The following is a 25,847-nucleotide window of genomic DNA, read 5'->3' on the forward strand; positions in this document are numbered from 1 at the left end:
GAAAAATGAAGCATTATTTTCTTACACTGTACCATATCTAAAAGCTAACTGTTTGCTTGTAAGTAAAACTGGGTAGGTTAATGAAAAATTGTAATTTCATATTAGACATACACTGAGTCTAAAAATTAACATGTAAGCTATATACAATGGAATATTTGTTGTCTTTGTTGAGTCACTAAGTTGTGTCCAACTCTTTTGCAACCCCATGGACTATAGCCCGCCAGACTCCTCTATCCTGGATTTCCCAGGCAAGAATACTAGAGTGGGTTGCCATTTCCTTCGCCAGGGGATTCTTCCTGACCCTGGGATCAAACTCATGTCTCTTGCATTGGCAGGCAGATTCTTTACCACTGAGCCACCAAAGAAGCCCACAGTGGAATATTACTTAGCCATAAAAAGGAGCAAAATAATGCCATTTGCAACAACATGGATAGATGTAGAGATTGTCATACTGAGTGAAGTAAGTCAGACACAGAAAGACAAATATATACTATCACTTACGTGTGGAATCTAAAAAAGGGGGATACAAATGAGCTTATTTACAAAACAGAAGTAGAGTCACAGATGTAGAAAACAAATTTATGGTTATCAGGAGCAAAGGTGGGTGGTGAGAGGGATAAACTGAAAGATTGAGATTGACATATATACACTACTATATATAAAATAGGTAACTAATAAGAATCCACTGTATAGCACAGAGAACTCTACTCCATACTCTGTAGTGGCCTATATGGGAGAAGAATCTAAAAAAGGAGTGGGTATGTATATATGTATAACTGATCACTTTGCTGTGTACCTGTAACTAACACAACATTGTAAATCAACTATACTCCGATTAAAAAAAGAAAAAGAAACCCAGGGGAAAAGACTATCCTGGATGTGTCCTAGAGATGCCTTTTAGTGATCCATCAAAATATCTAATAAATGTTTTAAATGGTCCCCATTGCTGGTGGAAAAAAATTAACATTTAAGAGCTAATTATGTATTCTTAGAATTTGGAAGGGTATAAAGGGGGCTTTAATTTATTGAAATTTTATTTTGAAATATCACTGATGCAAAAAGTCCAAAACATTTTTAGTCTTATGAGAGTAGTTGTTAGTGGTAGTAGTAGTTAGTAGTAGTAGTAGTAGTAAGTATTGGTAGTCTGGCTGTTTTACATGAGAATTTAGAAGTTTAAGTCCTTTTCCCAAGCACCAGGTTAGTTCCTTAAGGGCAGTAGATAGTGATGCTTGTTTTTCAGGTTTTTTTTTTTTTTGGCTGCACCCCATGGCTTGCAGGACTTTAGTTCCCATCCGGGAATTGAACTTGTGCCCCCTACAGTGAAAGCACAGAGTATTAATCACTGGACCGCCAGGGAAGTTCCAGTACCACTCACTTTTGAGTCACTAGAAACCCAGCGTAGCACCTGGCACATGGTAAACTCTCAATTTGTGCTTCTGGAATGTATGAATGGTTGAAGGAGTGAAGTAGTAAGGACACGCCTTCTGTCTCTCACCCATCAGCAAATCCTTTTGGCTGTATCTTTAAAATATATCCAGCATGTAATGACTGGTTTAGGCCACCGTCACCTCTTACCTGGACTAGGACTGTGGCCCCCTGACTTGTCTCCTGTTTCTGCTTTGCCTCCACATAGCCTCTTCCTCAGACTGTAGCCAAAGTGATCCTTTTAGAAGTTAAGTGAAATCACTGCACTCAAGACCCTCCAGGGTTTCTTTCTCACTCAGGAGTGAAAGCCAAGTCGTGCAAGGCCCTGCCCTTTCTCATCTGCCCCCAGCTCTACACAGTCATTACTCCTGTGAACTCGTCTCTCTCTCCTTCATCTTGTTCTCAGTCTGTTCCAGCTACTCTGGCTTTCTTTTAGTCTCTCAGGCATGTCAGGTATTCTTCTGCTTCTCTGCCTGAAGCATTCTTTCCCCAGATATCTGTACGGTTCATCCCCTCATCCCTTTCAAGTCTTTCTCAAGTAGGGTATAACCTCTGTGAGGGCAGGCGTTTTCCTTTTTCCACTGTTATTATCCCCAGTGTCCAGAACATTACCTGTGACAAATAGTGGGCACTTAGATATTTTATTTGAAAAGAAAGAGGAAGCGAAGAAGGATTCAGGAGGTGGGAGGCATGGAGCTAAATTAAAACTCATGGATATGAAGATTTAGCCTTAGAAACTATGGCCTCCAGTCCTGACCAGATCTTAGACCCTGAGAAGGGTTCTAAACTTGGCGGGTCTTCTGATCATTTCCTGTTGATGTCTTTTTTAACCTCTACAACTCTGTTTTCATTTCTTTCCTCTTGCCCTAGAAAAATGCCTTTGCTGTAGTTCTAATGGACTCTCTTACCTGGCACTGAAGCAATATGACACATGACAAATAAACCACAGTATTGTCTTAAGTTTCTGTGTGGCTCTTGGCAGAAGCTAAATTATTTCTCTCGAAAGCTGACTTGAGCCCTGCCACTGCAGTGGGTGTAGTGTGCCTGAGAGCTCCCCAGAATCTGCTGTTTGTCTGCTGTTTACTCGGTGGGAACTCTGCTTGCTGTTCTGACCGCCCCTCACCTGAGGCTGCCTCTCCTCCACTGGGCCTTTATGTTCCTCCTCTTGGTTTCTCTTTTGGATTGCATGTTGCTTCGAAGGAAATCGCTACCAACATATGGCCTGTTATGATTCTCTTTTCCCAAACTCTGCCATTTTGTATATTTGTGACACACTGCAGATTTTGTGAAGATTGCTTCATAATATTTGTTTACCATCTGCTGCACTCTATTTGGTATCTTGCTAGGATTTTTTTCCTCCATTTTAAGTGACATTAACAGAATCCAGCCAGTACATAGACTTTCTGGTTCTACTTTTGCTTCCCTAATGTGCTGGAAAATCATATTACTATGCTCCAGGCAACTAGAGAAGGCTGGAATTCTCATTGTGAACCAGTGTATCAGAGCGCTTCCCTGCCCCCCTTCTTGGTCATATCTAGTAATGCTTTTTTGGTCAGATGGCAAAGAACCTCCATGTGTAAGGCAAAAAGAGTTCAAATTATTTTTTTCTACTTCTCTTAGTGCATTGGCTTCCTAGTGTTCTTCAGTGTATTTATACCTTTGACACTTTCTGCCATTTTAGTAAGTTTTTTATGATTTATGTTTCCAGCTAGTGTACATTTATAGCTAATCTAGTTTGATAGGCCCAGCCAGAGTCTTTGATAGATGGACTATGTATATCCTACTTTTTATTCAGAAAAGTATTTTAAGTTATTGTCATACTAAATTGCTTGGTATGTAGATCTACTTTCTTATCCTTTATTAACTTGTCATTACTCTCAATTCATTGTCTACTTAAAATTTTTTTTCCAGCTTTATTGAGATATAATTGACACATAACGTTGTGAAACTTTAGGGTGTATAATATGCTGATTGATCATTATATAGTGCAAAATGATTACCACTGTAGTGTAGCTAACATGTTCATCCTGATACATAATTAGCGTTTCTTTTTTGTGGTCAGAACATTTAAGATCTGTTAGCAGTGTTCAAGTATGTAATAAAATATTGTTAGCAATAATCACCGTACTGTACATTGGGTCCTCACACTTTGTTAGTCTTACAACTGTAAGTATATACCCTTTGACAAGTATCTCCCTGTTTCCCTACTCTACAACCCCTGGTAACTCTGAATTTCAGTTGTTTAGATTCCACATATAAGTGATATCATACAGTATTTGTCTTTCTCTAACTTATTTCACTCAGCATAATGCCCTCAGGGTTCATCCATGTTGTCAGAAATGGAAGAACACCCATCTTTTTTCATGGCTGAGTAATATTCATGTTTTTGTATCTGTGTCTGTGTCTGTGTGTGTGTGTGTGTGTGTACGTATGCGTACACATCTTCTTTATCCATCGATCCATTGATGGATACTTGAGTTGTTTACAGTTCAGTTCAGTCGCTTAGTTGTGTCCGACTCTGCGACACCATGAATTGCAGCACGCCAGGCCTCCCTGTCCATCACCAACTCCTGGAGTTCACTCAGACTTATGTCTATTGAGTCAGTAATGCCATCCAACCATCTCATCTTTGTTGTCCCCTTCTCCTCCTGCCCTCAATCTTTCTCAGCATCATGGTCTTTTCAACTGAGTCAGCTCTTTGCATCAGGTGGTCAAAGTATTGGAGTTTCAGCTTCAACATCAGTCCTTCCAATGAACACCTAGGACTGATCTCCTTTAGGATGGACTGGTTGGATCTCCTTGCAGTCCAAGGGACTCTCAAGAGTCTTCTCCAACACCACAGTTCTAAAAGCATCAATTCTTCGGCGCTCAACTTTATAGTCCAACTCTCACATGCATACGTGACTACTGGAAAAACCATAGCCTTAACTAGGTGGACCTATGTTGGGAAAGTAATGTCTCTGCTTTTTAATATGCTGTCTAGGTTGGTCATAACTTTCCTTCCAAGGAGTAAGCGTCTTTTAATTTCATGGCTGCAGTCACCATCTGCAGTGATTTTGGAGCCCAGAAAAATAAAGTCTGACAGTGTTTCCACTGTTTCCCCATCTATTTGCCATGAAGTGATGGGACCGGATGCCATGATCTTACTTTTCTGAATGTTGAGCTTTAAGCCAACTTTTTCACTCTTATCTTTCACTTTTTTCACTCTTATCTTTCACTTTCATCAAGAGACTCTTTAGTTCCTCTTCACTTTCTGCCATAAGGGTGGTGTCATCTGCATGTCTGAGGTTATTGCTATTTTTCCCGGCAGTCTTGATTTCAGCTTATGCTTCTTCCAGTCCAGCATTTCTCATGATGTACTCTGCATAGAAGTTAAATAAGCAGGGTGACAATATACAGCCTTGATGTACTCGTTTTCCTATTTGGAACCAGTCTGTTGTTCCATGTCCAGTTCTAACTGTTGCTTCCTGACTTGCATACAGGTTTCTCAAGAAGCAGGTCAGGTGGTCTGCTATTCCTATCTCTTTCAGAATTGTCCATAGTTTATTGTGATCCACACAGTCAAAGGCTTTGGCATAGTCAATAAAGCAGAAATAGATGTTTTTCTGAAACTCTCTTGCTTTTTTGATGATCTAGCAGATGTTGGCAATTTAATCTCTGGTTCCTCTGCCTTTTTTAAAACCCAAGAAAAAGAAATGCAAAAAGGCAAAATGGCTGTCTGAGGAGGCCTTACAAATAGCTGTCAAAAGAAGAGAAGCGAAAAGCAAAGGAGGAAAGGAAAGATACAAGCATCTGAATGCAGAGTTCTGAAGAATAGCAAGGAGAGATAAGAAGGCCTTCCTTAGCGATCAATGCAAAGAAATAGAGGAAACAATAGACTGGGAAAGACTAGAGATCTCTTCACGAAAATTAGATACACCAAGGGAACATTTCATGCAAAGATGGGCTCGATAAAGGACAGAAATGTTATGGACCTAACAGAAGCAGAAAATGTTAGGAAGAGGTGGCAAGAGTACACAGAAGAACTATACAAAAAAGATCTTAATAACCCAGGTAATCACGATGGTGTGATCACTGACCTAGAGCCAGACATCCTGGAATGTGAAGTCAAGTGGGCCTTAGGAAGCATCACTGCAAACAAAGCTAGTGGAGGTGATGGAATTCCAGTTGAGCTATTTCAAATCCTAAGATGATGCTGTGAAAGTGCTGCACTCAATATGTCAGCAAATTTGGAAAACTCAGCAGTGGCCCAGGAGTGGAAAAGGTCAGTTTTCATTCCAATCCCAAAGAAGGGCAATGCCAAAGAATGCTCAAATACAATGAGTACAGATATTTCCGTAAACTTCTGATTTCAGTTCCTTTGGATACAGACCCAGCAGTACAATTGCTGGATCATGTATTAGTTGTAATTTTAATTCTTTGAGGAACCACATCCTATTTCCCACAGTGGTTGTTTCAGTTTACATTCCTTCCTACCTACAGTACACGAGGGTTCTCTTTTCTCCGCTTTCTCACCAACACTTGTTCTCGCTCGTCTTTTTCGTGATAGTGTAACAAGTGTCAGGGGATGCCTCACCTCGGTTTTGATTTGCATATCCCTGATGGTTAGAGATGTGGAGCACCTTTCTGTGTACCCATTGGCCCTTCGTGTATCTTTCTCGAAATTGCTTGTCTTTAGAGAGAAGTGTATTCTCGTTTTAAATTTCAAAGCCAATGATGTGCTCTTGGGTTGCCGTCATGGCTTGGATTTTGCCCTTGGGCCAGAATCATTTGTCTTCTCTTAGTGTAACTTCTTTTTCAACTCAGTCTCCTTTCTGACAAGAACAAGGAGTCTTCATTAAAACTACTAATTGCAATTATTAAAGAATGAAGTAGACAGTCCTTCAAAGAGCAATCTGTAAGGGAAAGTAGTTCCTACATAAAATGAAGCTTCTCATTAATCCATGAGAACTACTAGTCACTATGTCTTATAAACCTGATTCTGTCCTCAGGCTTTATTAGAATGCCTCTTTCAAGTTCCCTTGTCTCCTTATGAGACAGCACTTCAGGTTTGCATCGAAGTTGCTCTGGCGTTTTGTCTTAAGTTTTTTCTGTCCACTTAAAGCGGAGTGCCCTTTAGTGTTTCATCGCTGCTTTCTATGGAACTGCTAAGTAAGAGATTATTCTGGTAACTGACTTCCCTCACAGTTACCAGATTATTTATGTCAACTGAAATAATCCTTCAGTGATTTCATAGAATTTTAGAATTATACAATCTTTGGTTTTAAGTAGCCTTAAAGGTTCAAGCCCAAGCTTGAGAGCTTAGAGAATTATTTTTGTTGTTATTGTTACTGATTTAAAGAGACTGTGATTGAAACAATTTTTTTCTGAAATCTGTGCCTTCTCTTTAAAAATTATAAAAAGATTCTTCACCTGTTTTATTAAACTCCAAGTACTTCTTCATTCCATGTGGACAGTACCTTATTGAGGTCTAGTGTGTATTGGGATTTGAAAATCATCTGTCCCTTTGTAGCCACCATCTCTACAGCTAGCTGTGGTGTAGCGATGAGGTTTACATAAAGCTACTTTGTTCAGACTGAAAATTTTACCAAGTTCAGGACTTCATCAAGAACAAATCATTTTAGTCCACATCCAAACTGAGAATTTAACTTGCTTTTAAAACAAAAAATGTAAAGTGCTTTCATATGTGGTGATATGTAACGTTATATTCCTTTATACAGTGTCTGTTTTTTTCTCCTTTGTTTCCTGCATTTATGTGACAGCTTTTTGACTTAACCTTGAAAATACTAGTTTCTGGAACCTATGTAGAAACTATCTCTGTTTCCAAAATTAGAACAGCATTTTTCTCCCAGTTTGACTCTAGCCTATAGCTTAAAGAAAGAAAGAGAGGGAAGGAAAATGCTGGATTTCTGTGTAGTTCTTTATATACGTAACCTCCGTAGGAATATGCCTTCTTTGTTACTGAAGGTGACCACTGTGTGCCGTTTATACTTAAGAGAGGCAGCTCTTGGTAGGTAATACCAGTGGTGATTGTTGCAGCTCCTAGCTATGTGAATATTCAGTGTGACTTGATGATACTGATTTACATCCAGTTGGGGAACTCTGCAGGAGTGAACCTGTATCTAGGATCCAGAACAGTTACTCTGGAGGGAAAACCCCAGTGAGAGCTGTTGGCCTGGTCACTGAACAGGACAAATTCAGATGCTGCTTTCCCTCGTACTGTCAGATTGCTGTTGGCTGTGAGGGAGAAAAAGAAGGTAGCATTGTGCTCTGAAATAGGCTAAGTAGGAGAGAAAACAGTCTCCCTCTTAGGGTTCCCGTGGCCTGGTCACCAAACAGTGGGCTATCTTAAAAAAAGCAGCTAGACAGGAGGGAGGGCCTGCTCAGGTGTGGTGGGCTAAGATCCAGGTGCTAAACTGAACTCCCCCTATATTTTCAGTAAGAGTTCTCAGAGCATGTCATGCTAGCTTATTCTCTTTATGATGAGAGATCTGTCTTTTTCTCCAGGCCTGGGATCAGGGTCTCTGCCTCTGATCGAATCAGCAATTAGATGCCCAAGAGTGACCAAAATAAATAAATAAATAAATCCTAGCTCGGTTTCGGAAATGCACACCAGTGGAGGCACCCGTTTGAGAGCCAGCCTGTCCCTTCCACGGTGTCCCCATGGGAGGCTGTGTACGGCTTCCATCAGTGTTGCCCTTGCTCAAAATGTTTTTGGCATTTTTCAATCAACTGTACATTTAGAGTCTACTAAGTATGCCATTTTCCTGTTGACAGATCTTTATCCTCAGAAGGATGAAATAGCTAGCTAAATATTTAGAAATAACCAGAAGTCATTCTGCCTGGCAGATAGTATGGATGAATGAGTGATCAGATGTGGACAGTTTCGTTAGGGACTAAAAACAAGATCTGGTATTTTTGCTTGACTTATATTCAGGTTCAGAAAGCAGTTTTGGAGACATATTTCACGACTGTTTTAATAAAGGGAAGGATCAGTGAGGTCATTGCACTGTTCTGGATGTGGCTCCTTTGATGATCCACTTATTCAGATTTACCCATTCTTGTTCAGTATTTTGTGAAGTCTTATTATCCTCTAGTTTTAAGAGAGTTTAAATGATTTCACAGTAGTGCAAATCACCATTTGAAGCTTTCTGTGGTCATAAAGTACTCAGTATAAGTGAAACAGTTCAGAAAACGAGAGATCAAGTGGGTTATGAGGAGAACTGTATTAGAGTTGCTTTGTAAGTTAACCTTACACTGGGCTCTCAGTTCTGTAAAAAAGGGAATGATAATAATCAAGTCATATTGTCCACATCATAGAATCGTTATGAGGCTTTTAAGGGTGTATGGAGCATAAATCACAGTGCCTTGTGTTATAGTAGTGTTCAGTAAATGATAGCCATTTTTATTATGCTATTAGGACATGACAGATTGCCGGGAGAGAAGAAGAATGGAGAAATAGAGGGATAGGGTGCCGTGCGGGAAAGCAAAAAGTACTCATAGTTGAATAAGACTGGCCTTTCTTCAGTTTTTAAAGTTTTTCAAGCCAAACCTGTTCATACTCCAGTTGTATGTACTTTATTTTTAAAATATTTATTTACTTATTTGGCTGTTCATGCAACATGTGTGATTTCAGTTCCCCGACCAGGGATTGAACCCATGCTCCCTGCAGTGGAAGCCCAGAGTCTTAACCACTAGACTGCCAGGGAAATCCCTGTATTTACTTTAACTTAGGTTCCTGTCATAAATGACATGAGCAATATTTTAATTTTCAGCTGTCCCTAAAATTTATAGTTCTTTATTGAGATTCTGTTGTATTCTGAATGAAAAAACCAAACCAGCAAACTAATAACGTCAACATCTGCAACATACAGTGTTGAGGGTGTGGACATCAAGTTTGTATAAACCAATTGTATTATGTTTCCAGCTGACATGGTTTTTGTATATTAAAAAAATCTTACCACTTACATTATGTTGCTTTTTAAACAGATGAAGATGAAGATGGTGATCGAATTACAGTGAGAAGTGATGAAGAAATGAAGGCAATGCTGTCATATGTAAGTCTACTGCTAATGAGGACTTTTCTAAAAATCTTGTTGTAATTGAGGATGCAGTTTCTTGATGTAGTGAAGATATGAAAGTAAATCACAGTTGCTCTTAACATTTTTCTATACAATATGTAAAATTTTTAAAGATCTCCTTACGTGAAAGTTAAGGGCATTCTTTTCAAAAGACACTTACTGATCATATCATGAACATTAAGAATAATGCATCTTAATGACTTTTGCATTAGGTATGGTGCAGACTAAATGGACTATCAATTTCCTGTATTTTTTATGCAGTACTTAAAGTAACGGCTCATTAAAAATGAACCCCTGGGCTCTAAAAAATTTTTCAAAATCTACTTTCAACTGGAGATCCCTTTCACCCCTTCCAAACAGACTGTAGTTATAATGTAGCTGCTGGCTTAATGTGGATACCTGACTTACAGATGTACTCTCAGTGATTTTATATACTAACCACCCCACCCTAAAAGGAACTGCAGGGTTACTTACTGAATCTAAGTGATTTGAATATATCCCCAAATGACTTTTCTTTTGTGTTTCAAATTTCAGTGAAAATTTGCATTAACATTTGTCTCAGGGCCAAGGTAGATAGACAAGAAAAAAGGATACATTTCTAAAACTTTAATACTAAGCTTGAATAATTTAGCTACTCTGGAGAGAAGTAGCTTCCCTGAACCCTGGTTTGTTCTTTTCTCTTATTTCATTTTTTCTTAATTCATTTTGTTTTTTCTGAGCTTGCAGTCTGTGTACAAAACCTTCTCTAGTGGTCTGGTGAAGAGAGCATTAGACTGGAAGTCAGGAGACCACTGCCCTTCTCTGGCTTCCTGGCCTTAGGCAAAACATTTAACCTTTCTGTGCAGTAGTTGCCTCATCTGTCAATTGTGGATAATAATACTTGTCCTTTCTTCTGCACAGGGTCATTGTAATGGTCAAATGGGATAATAGATGTGAAACCCTTTGAAAAGTTAAAAATTCTATACAAATGCAAAGTGGTATTATGGTAGAAATGATGGAACTGGCGCCCTGGCTTTTCAGTGAGTCTCTAATCTTAGCAAATGATTAGGTTGTAGGTTTTTAACCAGGATATTGTTTCATTGTAATGAAAACTGTAAAATATCTGTATGGGTTTCCACCAATAGTTTTAATTTAGGGTAGGAGGAAAGAGAACAAGAAGGATGGCATGGTTAACAGACCATGCATTCAGACTAGCACAGAGTAAAAAAGTCAATTTCCCATTGACTTCACATTAACTTATTTGAGAGTCTTTGTGCCCTGAGAATTTAGAGCAGGGCTCATCAGTACCTTGAAAGGCAGAGTAGGATTGTCTGCTGAAAGGTCTAGCACTAGTATTGATAGATCAGCTACCTCTCCTGAGAATGTGACACGCTTATTTTTAGAAAACACACACACACAGATGGGTTCCAGTTTTTTCACATGGATCCACTGCAGAGAGAACACTGCTGACATCCATGTACTTTCATTATGTCTCTGACATGACCTCACACAAAATCGTGCTTTCAAAAATGTACTTTTGGGAAGATCTAACAAACTGTGCTCTTTGAGAAGTGTTACTACATGTGATCCTAGTGGTAGTCATAATTATTTCCACTGCTAAGTGCCCATTTTACACTAGATGCTTAAGGTATTTAGTTTCCTTTAGCTTTAATCATCACTCTGTAAAGTAGATAGTATCATCCCTACCTTTCAGATGAGGAAGCTACGGTTAAGAGACATTCCCAAGGTCTTACAGCTGTATGAGTATGAATATGGACTATACGTTCAGCTTCTCCTTGTGCCAAGGCCCGTGCTCCTTCGCTGTTTCATACTGCTGCTCTCCCACCCACCTTCTTGCACATTAGTACTGGGAGCTTTCTATGTGTTAAAAAATGAGCTTTTTTTTTTTTAATTTTGAAAATTAAAAAAAAAAGTTTTAAAAATTGTAAAAAACAGAGTACATTTTGTAAGATCTTATTGGCTTTATATAATGATTCATGAATTGGGCAACATCCCATCTAGCAGATAGAAAGGCACTCTAAAGACGTGGCAGGAGACAGGACAAGGAAGTCACTTTAGCCAAGAGCTGATGGTTTCAGGCAAGGTCACCTTCCTCTGGGGGACAGCAGGGGTCTGTCAGGTGGATGACCTCCCTAGCAATGACCAGGAAATTCCAGACTGACTGGTTAAGGTTATATTCCTCAGAGAGTTTTATGTAAAACTCACTACATTTTTCTTATGTTCGTTCATTTGCTGTGGATGGTGAAAACTTTTTTCTGTAAACTGGCAGTGATTCATAGAATGGGGTCTAGATGATCAGGTCTGAGTTTTCTCTTTAATTCACTTGATATTCATAGATAAGAACCTGAGGCCCCAAGATAGAGCTCCACTCCCCAGATTGTGAATGTTGGAGCAGATTATTTTAAAATGAAAATGAAAATAACCCTGAGAGAGATAACAGGTTTTAAGTTATTTAAAACCTAACTGGATTTCCTTTTGCTCTTATCTGTTGAGGCAGCCTCTACCATCAGATACTCTTTGTTTATGTAGAGTCAGGCTCTGAATAAACAATTAAATAGTAAAGAGTAGAGGAAGCTCTGTCTCAGAAAGCACAAACAGGTTTGGTTGGCTGCCATTTTGATCTGTTTTGGTTTTTATGGTTGAAATTCCTTTGGGTTACAGTTTTGCCATAAAGAGAACAATTTGGACTTAACCTCACAGTAGATTTTGGTTGATAGTCTTCAGTTGCCAACCTGGTATTAAAAACCTGTATTGGCCTTTTATTTTTTAAGTTCGGTGTGGCTCTGAAAAATTTTGATTCCAAGGACTTGGGACCACATATTTACTGTTAAAAAAAAAAAAAAAAGCTATGCTTTTCATGTGGAATTCAATAAATTTGCAGTCACTTTAGTATTTCTTTAAAAACCATATGGGGAAAGCAAAACTAGACATGTTTTTGCCATAAATCCTTTAATCATTCTTTAAAAAAAAAACTACGGTGTCTGAGTTGAAACTTGCAGAATTCCCCCCCCCACCCTTGGATGTAAGCATTTTCTGGCTTTGGGCCAACAGAAGCATAAGTTTGTATCAGTAATTTAAATAGATTTTTGTATTAGACCTGAAAATGTTGCCTTTTTAATTGAAAACTTATCAATTATTTAAATTGCTAGCAGCCCGAGGCTGTTAATTTTATGTGTGCCATGATAACGGCATACAGTGGTTTTGATGCATGAGACACACAGAATGTCGCGTTGTGGTGAGGACTTGTCATGACAGTAGGTTGTGCGCTGTTAAATAATAACTAGCACATTAACCAAAGTCTGTTGTCACACATTAGTACCATTTTATGTGTTATTTAGAAGTTGTATTCTTTTCTTCATTAGATATATTTTTAAGAGATAATGAGAAGAAAACAAAGCTATAATAAATTGTCTTTTAAGAAAATGTAAAGTAATTTGGTCTCCAAGGAGATATTTAATGTATTGAGAGAATTCAGCAGCCAAGTGTTATTACAGCACCATTGTGATCGCTCTCTGCGTTTTGTTATGAGTTTGTGTTAATCAACAATCTGTTTTTATAGCGTAGTTTCTTGTAAGTTATGTTGTTAGAATATTCCACTTCTGGGATTGTGGCTTTTCCTCTGACACTATTGTATCTTTTTAATTTCTCCATAAAGTATTTTTTTAATTAGAATTTGAAATGCTTTATTAGAAAAAAAAAAATACACCCAACCTACATATCCTGAAAACTAAATACCTGATCATTGCTAATTATTTAAAGGACCCTGTTAAATACTCCCTTAAAGTAGTTTAAATTGTTTTGTTGTTCTTGTTTTCCTCTCTCATTTTCTAGAAGGACAGACAATAGTCTGCTGCTTTTCTCCTTCCATCTTTTTGTATTTGTTGTCTGGTAGTGCTGACCTCATTTCCTTACAGCATGAAACAGCAGTGCTGGGCCTTATTTTTGATTCATCGTAAGCGTTATTTATCATTGAGACTCAGTTATAGGAGGGGGTTATTTTAATGTTAACCTCTGCTTTTAGGTGACCTTTCTTCAAGGATCCCAGCAGTGCATCTTACTTTTGTAAATGGGCTCGTATTTGTTTCTGCTAAATCCTGTGGCTAGTAAAGGGTTTATTACACCTAGTTCTCTTGATACTGAGAGGCTTGTATGAGTGGAAAACAGTATTAATAAGAATTATTTTCTTCGTTTTGCCTAATCTCTCTATTTACACCATTTCTCCACATTGCCAGAAGAATGTGGGATGGGTTTAATGTAACACCTCCCATCATGGCAGACACTGTGTATTATTGGAGTGTAAGTATTCCCTTTGACATACGTGACTGTAGTGTACCTTGTTGGATGTTGGGTACCATGAGGGAGAATACTCTTTGACTTCTCTAGCACCTTGTAAATTGGGATATGATCGACTTTATCCTAGTTTTATGCATAACTTGGAGATTGCCTCAGAAATCATAGTTGCTCAATAGATAGCCAGTGGAAATTTGCTGCATGACTCGGAACTCAAACCGGGACTCTGCAGTAGCCTAGAGGGATGGGATGGAGAGGGAGGTGGGAGGGAGATTTGAGAAGGAGGGGACATATGTATACCTATGGCTGATTCATGTTGATGTATGGCAGAAACCAACACAATTCTGTAAAGCAATATCCTTCAATTAAAAAATAAATTTTTTAAAAAAAGAAAAAAATCATAGTTGCTCAAGTAGAGTTGGAAGAAACCCTTAGAGGGTTCGTCTCAACTGTTTGAGACCGTTGTCCAACTGTCTCATTTTACAGATAAGGAAACGGAGGCCCAGCAAGATCAGATTCAGTTTGAGGTTATATTGCTAATCAATGGGAAGGCCTGGACACAGACCTAGGTCCTGGAATCCCAGTCTTCACTCCTGGTTAAGTGATGTTTTTGTTTTGGCATTTATTGAGATCCTACAGAAGAAGCTTTGCAAATACCACTGTTTTCCTGATAACAAAAAAATAATGCTACTTAGTAGCATGTTAGTGTACCTGAGTTTGAAAAGAACTGTAAAGAAATACTCTGGGCTTTTGAAGTTTCCTTCCTACAGGGCTGAATTTTACCTTAGGATGTGTTGCCCAGTTAGCTGTTAAACTTTTAATAGCCTTAGGGCCTTTACGATTAGGAAGTTTTCTACATAGAGCAGAGATTGGAAGCTCTTTTCCACATGGTGCTTTTAAACATGCTCCACATTAAGTCAGTCCAGCTTACTTTGTATGCAGCAAAATAGCTTGGTCTTCAGTGAATGGTTAGTCCCATCGTTTGTCATGATCCATCCAAACAACTGGTAATACTCGATACTCTCCTGGCAGGGTAGGGAAACGGTGAAAAGAACAAGACAGGAAAACTGAATGCAATAAATAAATGGTGTTGGAAATTATTTAGCTTTTTTTTTAGTTGGAATAGTATCATGCTTTAAGGTATAGAGCATGACACTTTACGATCCCATGGACTTTACAGTCCATAGAGTTCTCCAGGCCAGAATACTGAAGAGGGTAGGTAGCCTTTCCTTTCTCCAGGGGATCTTCCCAACCCAGGGGATCAAACCCAGGTCTCCTGCATTGCAGGCAGATTCTTTACCAGCTGAGTCACAGGGAAGCCTAAGAATACTGGAGTGGGTAGCCTTTCCCTTTTCCAGGGGATCTTCCCAACCCAGGGATCAAACCCAGGTCTACCACATTGCAGGCAGATTCTTTACCAGCTGAGTCACCAGGGAAGCCTAAGAATACTGGAGTGGGTAGCCTATCCCTTCTCCAGCGGATCTTCCCGACCCAGGAATCAAGCTGGGGTCTCCTGCATTGCAGATGGATTCTTTACCAACTGAGCTATCCAGGAAGCCCAAATAAATGGTGTTGTAAATTAGTTTTGTTTTGTTTTTTAATTGGAATAGTGTCGTACTCCAAGCTATAAGTAAGATTTTTATATTTTTTTTATCATCCTAGTCAAAGAATGAAACTTCTTTTCAGAGGCAGATTATTTTAGCTTTCTTCTCTATGTTATCTGGGACATATGGATGTCCTTGAAATAGTGATAAGAACGTAGTGGCCCCTTATTTAGCCCCTCTTTGAAATACCTCAGGACATTTTTGCTAACAAGAAGCAGAAGCAGATGGCAGTTTGCACCAGATTATTAGGTAGCTCGTGGAAGCAAAGGAAGAGAGCATAAGCAGGCCTCAGTCAGGGTGGCACCAGAGTATTCTGGGGCTTCGAACCACCAATATTTTGTCATTAATATGTCCACGCTCTTAGTTCAGCTCCCTCTCTATGGAGGGCTCAGGATGACCTACAGTTTGGGTCCTCTGGGGTCCTATGTTGAGGCAGCTGACATGAGGGGACCGAAAAATGCAAGACATCAATTAAGCTCTTAGGGGCTATCATAGGAGCTTCTCTTCTAGAGAGATGTGGACTGGATGGAGATGATGGACGTCTAGCAGTCAGGTTGCTGTGGGGCATAACCAAGGCATTAGGCTCTTGTTCGCACCTCCAAATGAACCCATTCTCTTAGGGCCAGTTTTACTGGAAACAAGAAGGCTGTTTTCTATATATATCTGAAAGGTGAACATAAATTTGCTATAACACAGTAAAGTTAGAGGAATTCAGTACATTTTCAACTCATGACTATAATATGTCCAAAAAGGTGTAAATTGTAACTGGAAATTAAAACAAGTTGTCTCTATTATTACAGGTCTCTCTGTTATATGTTATTTACTCATCCTCACTGCCTTTTCATTAATTCTTTTAACAACATCTGAGCAGTAGGCTGAATCTTTGTTGAACACGATTGGAGCTGGCTAAATAAAGTAGTCTGCTTGTAAGGGAATGTCCTGTTTGGCCTGCTCTCTTTATGACCTGATGCTCCTGTTTTATTTAAGTGGTAGGTTCCCTGAAGCTATTTAAACTTCTCCTCCTTTGGAAGTATGGCAGAATTGCTACAACTTAGAGATCAGGTGAAAGGCCAGTGTAGGCAGTGCCTAAAGCCAACCATGGTAGTGACTAGTAAAGCCTTAGCTGAGAGGATCCCACAGGTTTTGGACCCATCGCTGAATACAAGTTTAAACTTTTGCCAACACACATTACCTGAAACTCGGCCAAGTTGAATTTCATCTGCTGCTGGCTGTCCAAACTTCAATTCCTATTAAGACCATCTGGAGTTCTTAACATCCTTTATAGTTTTACTGTCCAAAACAAATAGTGTTATCATTAAACTTGGCCAACTTACTGTCTGTTTCATTTTCAAATCACTAATAAATACATTTGTCTGGTAACGTTGATCCATAAAGAGGCCCCAGAGTTGTTCCCTGTTGACCTTTCATTGGAAGACTTTTCATTGTGATTTTCTTTCTCTTCATATAATCAGTCCATGGCCATATGTGGACCCTTGGTCTAGAGTCATCTAAGAAAGAACATGTGTGCCTTGTAGTCACCTCAAGGCAGAGGAAATGAGTTTTCAGGGATTGAAGCCAGATAATAAAGATAGTTATTGTTTGGTATTCAAAATAGATTAGCTTCATATGTTATTTTTGACTAAGGAGCTGCTGTGTGCTTTTTAAGAGGTGAGCATCATAGAAGGGATATATCTTAAATGTAAAGTATAAGAAATAATTCAAAGAAAGTATAATTGATGACATAGCTGAGTGTAATTGTTGTAACTGAATTTGTAGCCATCTGACAGAGTTAAGGTTGTTGAGTTCTTTACCAGGAAAACTAAATGATATAACCATGGACTGCAAATAGTTTGTTAGTTTATTGATTATTGCTGTAATTACTGACTCAGCTACATATAATGGGGTATGCTTGGAGTATTGACAAAACAGGAATTTAAGAATTTTATCATTAATAGGAAAAGCCAGCATGCTTATTTTTTTATAAGTATATCCTCATACTGTACTGTTTATATTGTCTGCTAGAAGGCATGCTAAGGAGAGATTAGAGACCTTTCTGTTATAAATGTATAGAAGAATGATAAATTTGATTTGAGTTGATATGTAAGACTTGCCACTAAGTTAGAGATGTAACCAATGAGAATACGTAGTCGTCATGTCTGTATTATTTCCTGTTGGCCTCTCCCCTTGGACATATGCAGAGTGGCCATTATCCATATGCTATGGTGCTGTACACTCTATGGCTACATACTCTACTAGCTTCTTAGATTTTTTGGAGACAGGTCTTTTTGAAAATGTGAGGAAAGGTGTTTGTTCTTTTCCCAGAAAATTCACACAGTGTAGCATTTCACCTAGGAGTTCAGGAATTTCAAGGATCTCCCAAGGCCCATATAGACACCAGATTAACACCTCTGGCATAAGACATAATAAAATACATGAGACATGGTCCATGCCCTTGATGAACTTCCAGATGGAGAAACACTGTTCCTTATAGTACCTTTCCACTTGTATTATTATTTATAGTCCTGTACTAATTGAGGGGAGTTGAGGGCATACTGACTCAACCTTGATGAACATTACTTAAATGCTGCCTCTGTACTTGGTCTGAAGATTTCGGCAGTCTTGTTTAGTGGTTTCTACGTCACCCTATTGTTATGGCCATTTTTCTTGTAAGTACTGTTGCTTGGAAGTGGGAGATTCATAGTAACACGGTGCCCTATTTTAAGATATCTGTCAAGTACTTTATAAAAATGTTTCTTATATACCAGCTTCTCTGATTGTGATGTTCCTGACACCTCTATGAGGTGAGCAAGGCAGGTATTTTTTTCATATTTACAGCTGAGAATACTGAGGCACAAACAAGTTGCCTGCCTTTCTCAAGGTCACATGGCTGGCAAATGTCGAGATGGGACCTGAGATCACTCACTGATTTGCCCATTTATTCATAGAGCCAGTTTTTGTGTGTGTGTGTTTTGTTTTGGCTGTTCTGGGTGTTTGTTGCTCCACGTGGACTTTCTCTAGTTGCAGAGAGTAGGGGCTACTCTTCATTGCAGTGTGAGACTTACTGTGGTGGCTTCTCTTGTTGCAGAGCACAGGCCCTCGGGTGCGTGAACTTCAGGAGCTGCAGCACATGGAGCTTAGTAGTTGTGGCTCCTGGGCTCTAGAGCACAGGCTCAATAGTGTGGCATATGGGCTTAGTTGCTCTGTGGCATGTGGGATCCTCTCAGATCAGGGATCGAACCTGTGTCTCCTGCACTGGCAGGCAGGCTCTACCACTGAGCCATCAGGGAAGCCTCCAGCCAGCTTTTTCATACAGTAAATATTTATGGGATGGCAAGAATCTAGCCAAGCCCTATGCTAGGTGGTAAAGATGCAGTGAACATATAGTTCACTCCTTCAGGGAGCTCATGGTTCAGTCAGGGAAGTTAACAAAAAAGGAAAGAGTATTTTATGTGGGAGGACAGGAAAGACTCAGAAATACCAGGCAGAGTGATCAGTGCTCTCATATACCTAAGCACTTGGTATTCTGTGAGCTCAGAGAAGGAGCTCCGGATCTAGCTTTGGAGACAGATAAGACTTCCTGAAGAGAGTAGTGTCTAGGTGGAGTAGCAAGGACAAGGGGACTGGAAAGCGTGTTTGAAGAGAGAGAATAGTGTGTTTAAAGGCCCAGGTGAAAGGATGCCTGGTGTATTTAGGAGGCACTGCCTGTGATCAGTGTGGTATGGACAGTGCGGGAGGGTTGAGATGAGGTTGCAAAGGCAGGTAGGCTCGATCATGGAGGGCCCTAGCTTGAGGATTTGAGCAGTGGGGAGAATGTAGAGTTAGTAAGAAGGTGATGGATTAGATGTGGGGAAGAAGGAAAGGAGTGGTCTGGAGGGCTCCCAGATAGCCGGTTTGGGAGGCTAGGTCATGGTGATGTCATTCATTCGGATGGTGAGCCCATCTGTTGAAAGACAGGCCTAGGGCATGAGGGAGGGTGGGAGAGGTGGGGACCTGTTGAATTTGAGGGGGCCTCTGGACAACCAGTTGGGTATGTTCCGAATCTTAGGAGAGAAATCTGGGCTGGAAATAAAGGTTTGTGATTCATCAGCTCCTAATTAGTCTCAATGACTCCTCTGGTAATTGAAACCTTCGAAGTGGCTGAAGTTAACTCAGGGAGAGGATAAAATAAAAAAAGGAAGGTTGATGAAAAGCCACGGGAAACTTGAGTATTTAAAGGAGGAATGGGGAAAGAATCACTTACAGGAAACTGAGCAGTGTGGCAAGAAAGGCAGAAGGAAAATGTGGAGGGGTGGCGGAGCCCCTGAAGAAAGAGAAGTCACCAGCCAGCACAGGATCTGCAGTATATTAATACCTTCCCACCACCCCCGGCCTCCGAAAGGCCAGGCGACATGGCTTCACTCGCACAGGTGACAGTGGAGAAGCCAGGCTCTCCACCAGCTCAGTAGTCCACCCAGTAGCCTACTTTAGTTCAATCTTTTGAGGTATGAGAAATAGGAGATAGCTGATCTTTTTTAAAAAAAAAAGAAATGATTATATTTTAATACACAACCAAAATATGAAACACCATAGTAAATTGATGGCAATAAAATATGGTATTTCATTTGCATTGCATGACAAACACTTAGCATCCTTAGTCATAAATGAGAATAACTTACCTTTTGACTCTCAACTAGCAAACAAACATTTTATGTTCTGAGTGCATGGACTAGAATGAAAGGAGTGTTTTTCTTGGTTGACTGATAAATGGTTTATGACATTTGTCAAATAGGTGTGAATAAATGTAAATATCTAGTATTGTTACCAAGCAAGGACTCATGTGAATGAGGTGCAGAACGCTCTTGGCAGTGGGTGTTTGTAGTGAAGTGGAGGTTTATTTGCTGGGCACCAAGCCAGGAGAACGGGTAGCTCACGGTCCAAAGACCTAAACTCCTCCATGGCTTTCAGGTTGGGGTTTTTAAAGACAGTGTGAGGGATGGGGGTCATAGGAAGTTGATCAGCTCATGGACCTTCTGATTGCTTGGAGGTGAGGTTACAGGGTAAGGTTTCAGGAATCTCAACCTTCTGGTTCCAACCAGTCTGGGTCAGTTCCAACCAGTTCCAACCAGTGCTTGTGGTTAGCAGGTAGTCACCATCCTCCACCTGTTCCCTTTTAAATCTCTGAACCACTAATCATTACAGTTTACAAATGCCTTCACTAATCTATTGCTGCAGTTTAATTCAGAGCTTCACAGTAACCCTATATAACAGTTTCTGTAGAACACAGATATGCATCAGATTGTTAACAATATCCCTTCAGGAGGAACTAAGCAGACCTGTGATTCTGTTGTCCTAATAGTTTACTCCTTGCATCCGCTCTTTGGAACTCAGGGAAGCCTAGGAGAATAAAGTCTTTTTCTACAACAAGAAACAGAGGACACGGAGGGGCTTTTGAACCCAGGAGGGTCCTGAAGGGTCTTACTTAAGTTTCAATCCCTCCTGTTTTTTTGATACTCCTTAATGCTGAGGGGAACAGAGGTGGGACAAGAAAGGGAATAAAGGTTTGGATGGAGAAATTAATCATAAACTTGGCAGGGGGGTTGAGGGGCTCTGTCTCAGTATTGAGCCTAACACACAGTAGGTATCCAGTGGGTGGGAGTTATTTCTAGGTGTATCTCTCTCGTTGTCTATTTGTTTTCTCTCCTTTCAACAGAGGACTTGTGCCTTGTAAAATTAAACTGTGCTGTATTGGAACTCAGTTTTATGTGGCAGATTTCCATGAAGAAAAAAGTGTTGTAATTATTGATTGGATTGCGCTGTTAGAATTAGAATTAGGTCCATAACAGATAGGAATACTGTATGATAAACTTGCAAACAGAACAAAGCCAAAAATTGTACTTGTTATCCCCTTGTTGAATCTGGCCCTCTGTTTCAAATTAATTAGATTTTTGGATAACTATGCTAAACTTTGTCACATCCTTATTAAAATTGTTTAAGGATTTTGAAGAACATCTCAGAGGGACTTTGAAACTAATCTGAGTCTGGTACTGGAGATTCCATTAGCAATCACAAAACTGATTAATCTTTTACTCAGTTAGCTTATTGATTATTGCTGCAATTACTGCATGTAACAGATTCTACAGGGGATACCAGAGAAAACAACGTTTTATAACTGCCGCTGACGTGTTCAGAATGAATGCAGTCTTTTGTACTTTTCAAACATACCGTTTTTGTGTCTTTAAATCCTAGAACACTTCTACTTAGAAAGTGCTGTGCTTAATGTTGTTTCACTGTTAGGAGGTTCACTTTTAAATCTCTCAACTATTAATCATTACCATTTACAAATGCCTTCACTAGTTCTATTGTTGCAGTTTAATTTTTAGCTTCACAGTAACCCTATATAATAGAGAAGCTATCTTTATTCTCATTCAGAGGAAACTAAGGTTCAATGAGGTTAAATGACCTCCTGAAGGCTGTGCAGATTAATAAATGGCAGAATTGGTATCAGGCTCCATTTCAGTCAGTATGTATCAGACACCTACTATGTGCCAGGCTTTGTGTTAGGGGTAATGAAAGCTGGATAGGATAATAGAGGTTGAGCTAAGAAAGCCTTTTGGATAACTTCAAATTATAGCTCTATTAATGTTATCATGATCACTTTGTTACTTTTCTGTCTAAACCATACCATTAATAAATACCTTGGTGTAAAAGATTTAGATTTTTGTCTAGTTTGGTTGGTTGTCTTTTCATTTTGTTTTTATCTAGTATAAACCTAGTCTTTGTCATTATTGCTTATTTTATCACTATTTAGAACAAAATTGGAAAGAATCCCTCTAAAGGGAAAATACATAAAACCCTGAGAGAGGATGAAGATCTAAAAGGAATTTGCTTTATAACTTGTTAAATGCTCTCATATTTTCTTGTGTGAGTCTTACAATAATCCTTTGAGTACATACCACCTTCATTTTACAGCTGAGTAAGCTGAGACACCGTGAGCATTTCTTCACTGAGGTCATCAGTTGAAAGTGGCCAGTCCTGAATCCCAGGGCTCGAGTCTCTAACTCGTCTCAGTGCCTTGCTCGTCTCTCTGGGCAGCACAGGCCTTGCGGTTCATCAGGACTGCTGCATGCCAGGAGCTACTGTGCATGGCCCACGTTTTATCCTTGTCCATTGAGGAATGCCATGTGAGCAGTGGCCTAAGGTCCGAGCCCCCTTGGCAGCCACTCAGCTGTCACCAGGCTTGCTCCTGAGGGGTCATTTGCCTAGGGTGGGCCCATGCCATGGGTTTACTTACTACCCTTTATAGTTTGCCCTTGAGGGTGAGTTACTTTGGAGTGTGGAACACAAAATTCTGTGTTAATATGAACACAGATCAAACCCTGTATTTTAGCGGGATAAAATGTTCCTTGGATTTGGAAGAATTGTAGAAAACAAAAATCCTGGGGGAGGAGCCAAGATGGCGGAGGAGTAGGACAGGGAGAACACTTTCTCCCCCACAAATTCATCAAAAGAGCATTTAAACGTCGAGTAAATTCCACAAAACAACTTCTGAATGCCGGCAGAGGACATCAGGCACCCAGAAAAGCAATCCAACTCTTCGAAAGGAGCGCGACTGAACAAAGAGAAGAAATACAGCTCCACCCATCAGAACACCGACACAAGCTTCCCTAACCAGGAAACCTTGACAAGCCACCTGTACAAACCCACACACAGCGAGGAAAAGCCACAATAAAGAGAACTCCACAAACTGCCAGAATACAGAAAGGACACCCCAAACTCAGCAATTTAAACAAGATGAAGAGACAGAGGAATAGCCAGCAGATAAAGGAACAGGATAAATGCCCACCAAACCAAACAAAAGAGGAAGAGATAGGGAATCTACCTGATAAAGAATTCCGAATAATGATAGTGAAATTGATCCAAAATCTTGAAATTAAAATGGAATCACAGATAAATAGCTTGGAGACAAGGATTGAGAAGATGCAAGAAAGGTTTAACAAGGACCTAGAAGAAATAAAAAAGAGTCAATATATAATGAATAATGCAATAAATGAAGTTAAAAACACTCTGGAGGCAACAAATAGTAGAATAACAGAGGCAGAAGATAGGATTAGTGAATTAGAAGATAGAATGGTAGAAATAAATGAATCAGAGAGAATAAAAGAAAAACGAATTAAAAGAAATGAGGACAATCTCAGAGACCTCCAGGACAATATTAAACGCTACAACATTGAATCATAGGGGTTCCAGAAGAAGAAGACAAAAAGAAAGACCATGAGAAAATACTTGAGGAGATAATAGTTGAAAACTTCCCTAAACTGGGGAAGGAAATAATCACCCAAGTCCAAGAAACCCAGAGAATCCCAAACAGGATAAACCCAAGGCGAAACACCCCAAGACACATATTAATCAAATTAACAAAGATCAAACACAAAGAACAAATATTAAAAGCAGCAAGGGAAAACAACAAATAACACACAGGGAATTCCCATAAGGATAACAGCTGATCTTTCAATAGAAACTCTTCAAGCCAGGAGGGAATGGCAAGACATACTTAAAATGATGAAAGAAAATAACCTACAGCCCAGATTATTGTACCCAGCAAGGATTTCATTCAAGTATGAAGGAGAAATCAAAAGCTTCTCAGACAAGCAAAAGCTGAGAGAATTCTGCACCACCAAACCAGCTCTACAACAAATACTAAAGGATATTCTCTAGACAGGAAACACAAAAATGGTGTATAAATTCGAACCCCAAACAATAAAGTAAATGGCAACGGGATCATACTTATCAGTAATTACCTTAAACGTAAATGGGTTGAATGCCCCAACCAAAAGACAAAGACTGGCTGAATGGATACAAAAACAAGACCCCTACATATGTTGTCTACAGGAGACCCACCTCAAAACAGGGGACACATACAGACTGAAAGTGAAGGGCTGGAAAAAGATTTTCCATGCAAATAGGGACCAAAAGAAAGCAGGAGTAGCAATACTCATATCAGAAAAAATAGACTTTAAAACAAAGGCTGTGAAAAGAGACAAAGAAGGTCACTACATAATGATCAAAGGATCAATCCAAGAAGAAGATATAACAATTATAAATATATATGCACCCAACACGGGATCACCGCAGTATGTAAGACAAATGCTAACAAGTATGAAAGGAGAAATTAACAATAACACAATAATAGTGGGAGACTTTAATACCCCACCCACACCTATGGATAGATCAACTAAACAGAAAATTAACAAGGAAACACAAACTTTAAACGATACAATAGACCAGTTAGACCTAATTGATATCTATAGGACATTTCATCCCAAAACAATGAATTTCACCTTTTTCTCAGTGTGCACATGGAACCTTTCCAGGATAGATCACATCCTGGGCCATAAAGCTAGCCTTGGTAAATTCAAAAAAATAGAAATCATTCCAAGCATCTTTTCTGACCACAATGCAGTAAGATTAGATCTCAATTACAGGAGAAAAACTATTAAAAATTCCAGCATATGGAGGCTGAACAACACGCTGCTGAATAACCAAGAAATCACAGAAGAAATCAAAAAGAAATCAAAATTTGCATAGAAACGAATGAAAATGAAAACACAACAACCCAAAACCTGTGGGACACAGTAAAAGCAGTCCTAAGGGGAAAGTTCATAGCAATACAGGCACACCTCAAGAAACAAGAAAAAGTCAAATAAATAACCTAACTCTACACCTAAAGCAACTAGAAAAGGAAGAAATGAAGAACCCCAGGGTTAGTAGAAGGAAAGAAATCTTAAAAATTAGAGCAGAAATAAATGCAAAAGAAACAAAAGAGACCATAGCAAAAATCAACAAAGCCAAAAGCTGGTTCTTTGAAAGGATAAATAAAATTGACAAACCATTAGCCAGACTCATCAAGAAACAAAGGGAGAAAAATCAAATCAATAAAATTAGAAATGAAAATGGAGAGATCACAACAGACAACACAGAAATACAAAGGATCATAAGAGACTACTATCAACAATTATATGCCAATAGAATGGACAACAAGGAAGAAATGGACAAATTCTTAGCAAAGTACAACTTTCCAAAACTCGACCAGGAAGAAATAGAAAACCTTAACAGACCCATCACAAGCACGGAAATTGAAACTGTAATCAAAAATCTTCCAGCAAACAAAAGCCCAGGTCCAGACGGCTTCACAGCTGAATTCTACCAAAAATTTAGAGAAGAGCTAACACCTATCCTGCTCAAACTCTTCCAGAAAATTGCAGAGGAAGGTAAACTTCCAAACTCATTCTATGAGGCCACCATCACCCTAATACCAAAACCTGACAAAGATGCCACAAAAAAAAAGAAAACTACAGGCCAATATCACTGATGAACATAGATGCAAAAATCCTAAACAAAATTCTAGCAATCAGAATCCAACAACACATTAAAAAGATCATACACCATGACCAAGTGGGCTTTATCCCAG

At 39.3% G+C, this 25,847-nt stretch overlaps 1 protein-coding gene across 2 annotated transcripts in view; it reads left to right on the forward strand.

The window, feature by feature from the left end:
• Positions 1 to 25,847, forward strand: part of MAP2K5 (mitogen-activated protein kinase kinase 5) — a 280,907-nt gene that overhangs the window by 14,326 nt on the left and 240,734 nt on the right. For both annotated transcript variants that reach the window (XM_005893296.3, XM_005893295.3), the window contains exon 3: positions 9,415 to 9,482. In XM_005893296.3, the coding sequence (XP_005893358.1) occupies positions 9,415 to 9,482 (68 nt within the window). The remainder of the gene's footprint in view (positions 1 to 9,414; positions 9,483 to 25,847) is intronic.

This window comes from Bos mutus, chromosome 10, assembly GCF_027580195.1.
Source record: "Bos mutus isolate GX-2022 chromosome 10, NWIPB_WYAK_1.1, whole genome shotgun sequence".
Lineage (NCBI taxonomy): Eukaryota > Metazoa > Chordata > Mammalia > Artiodactyla > Bovidae > Bos > Bos mutus.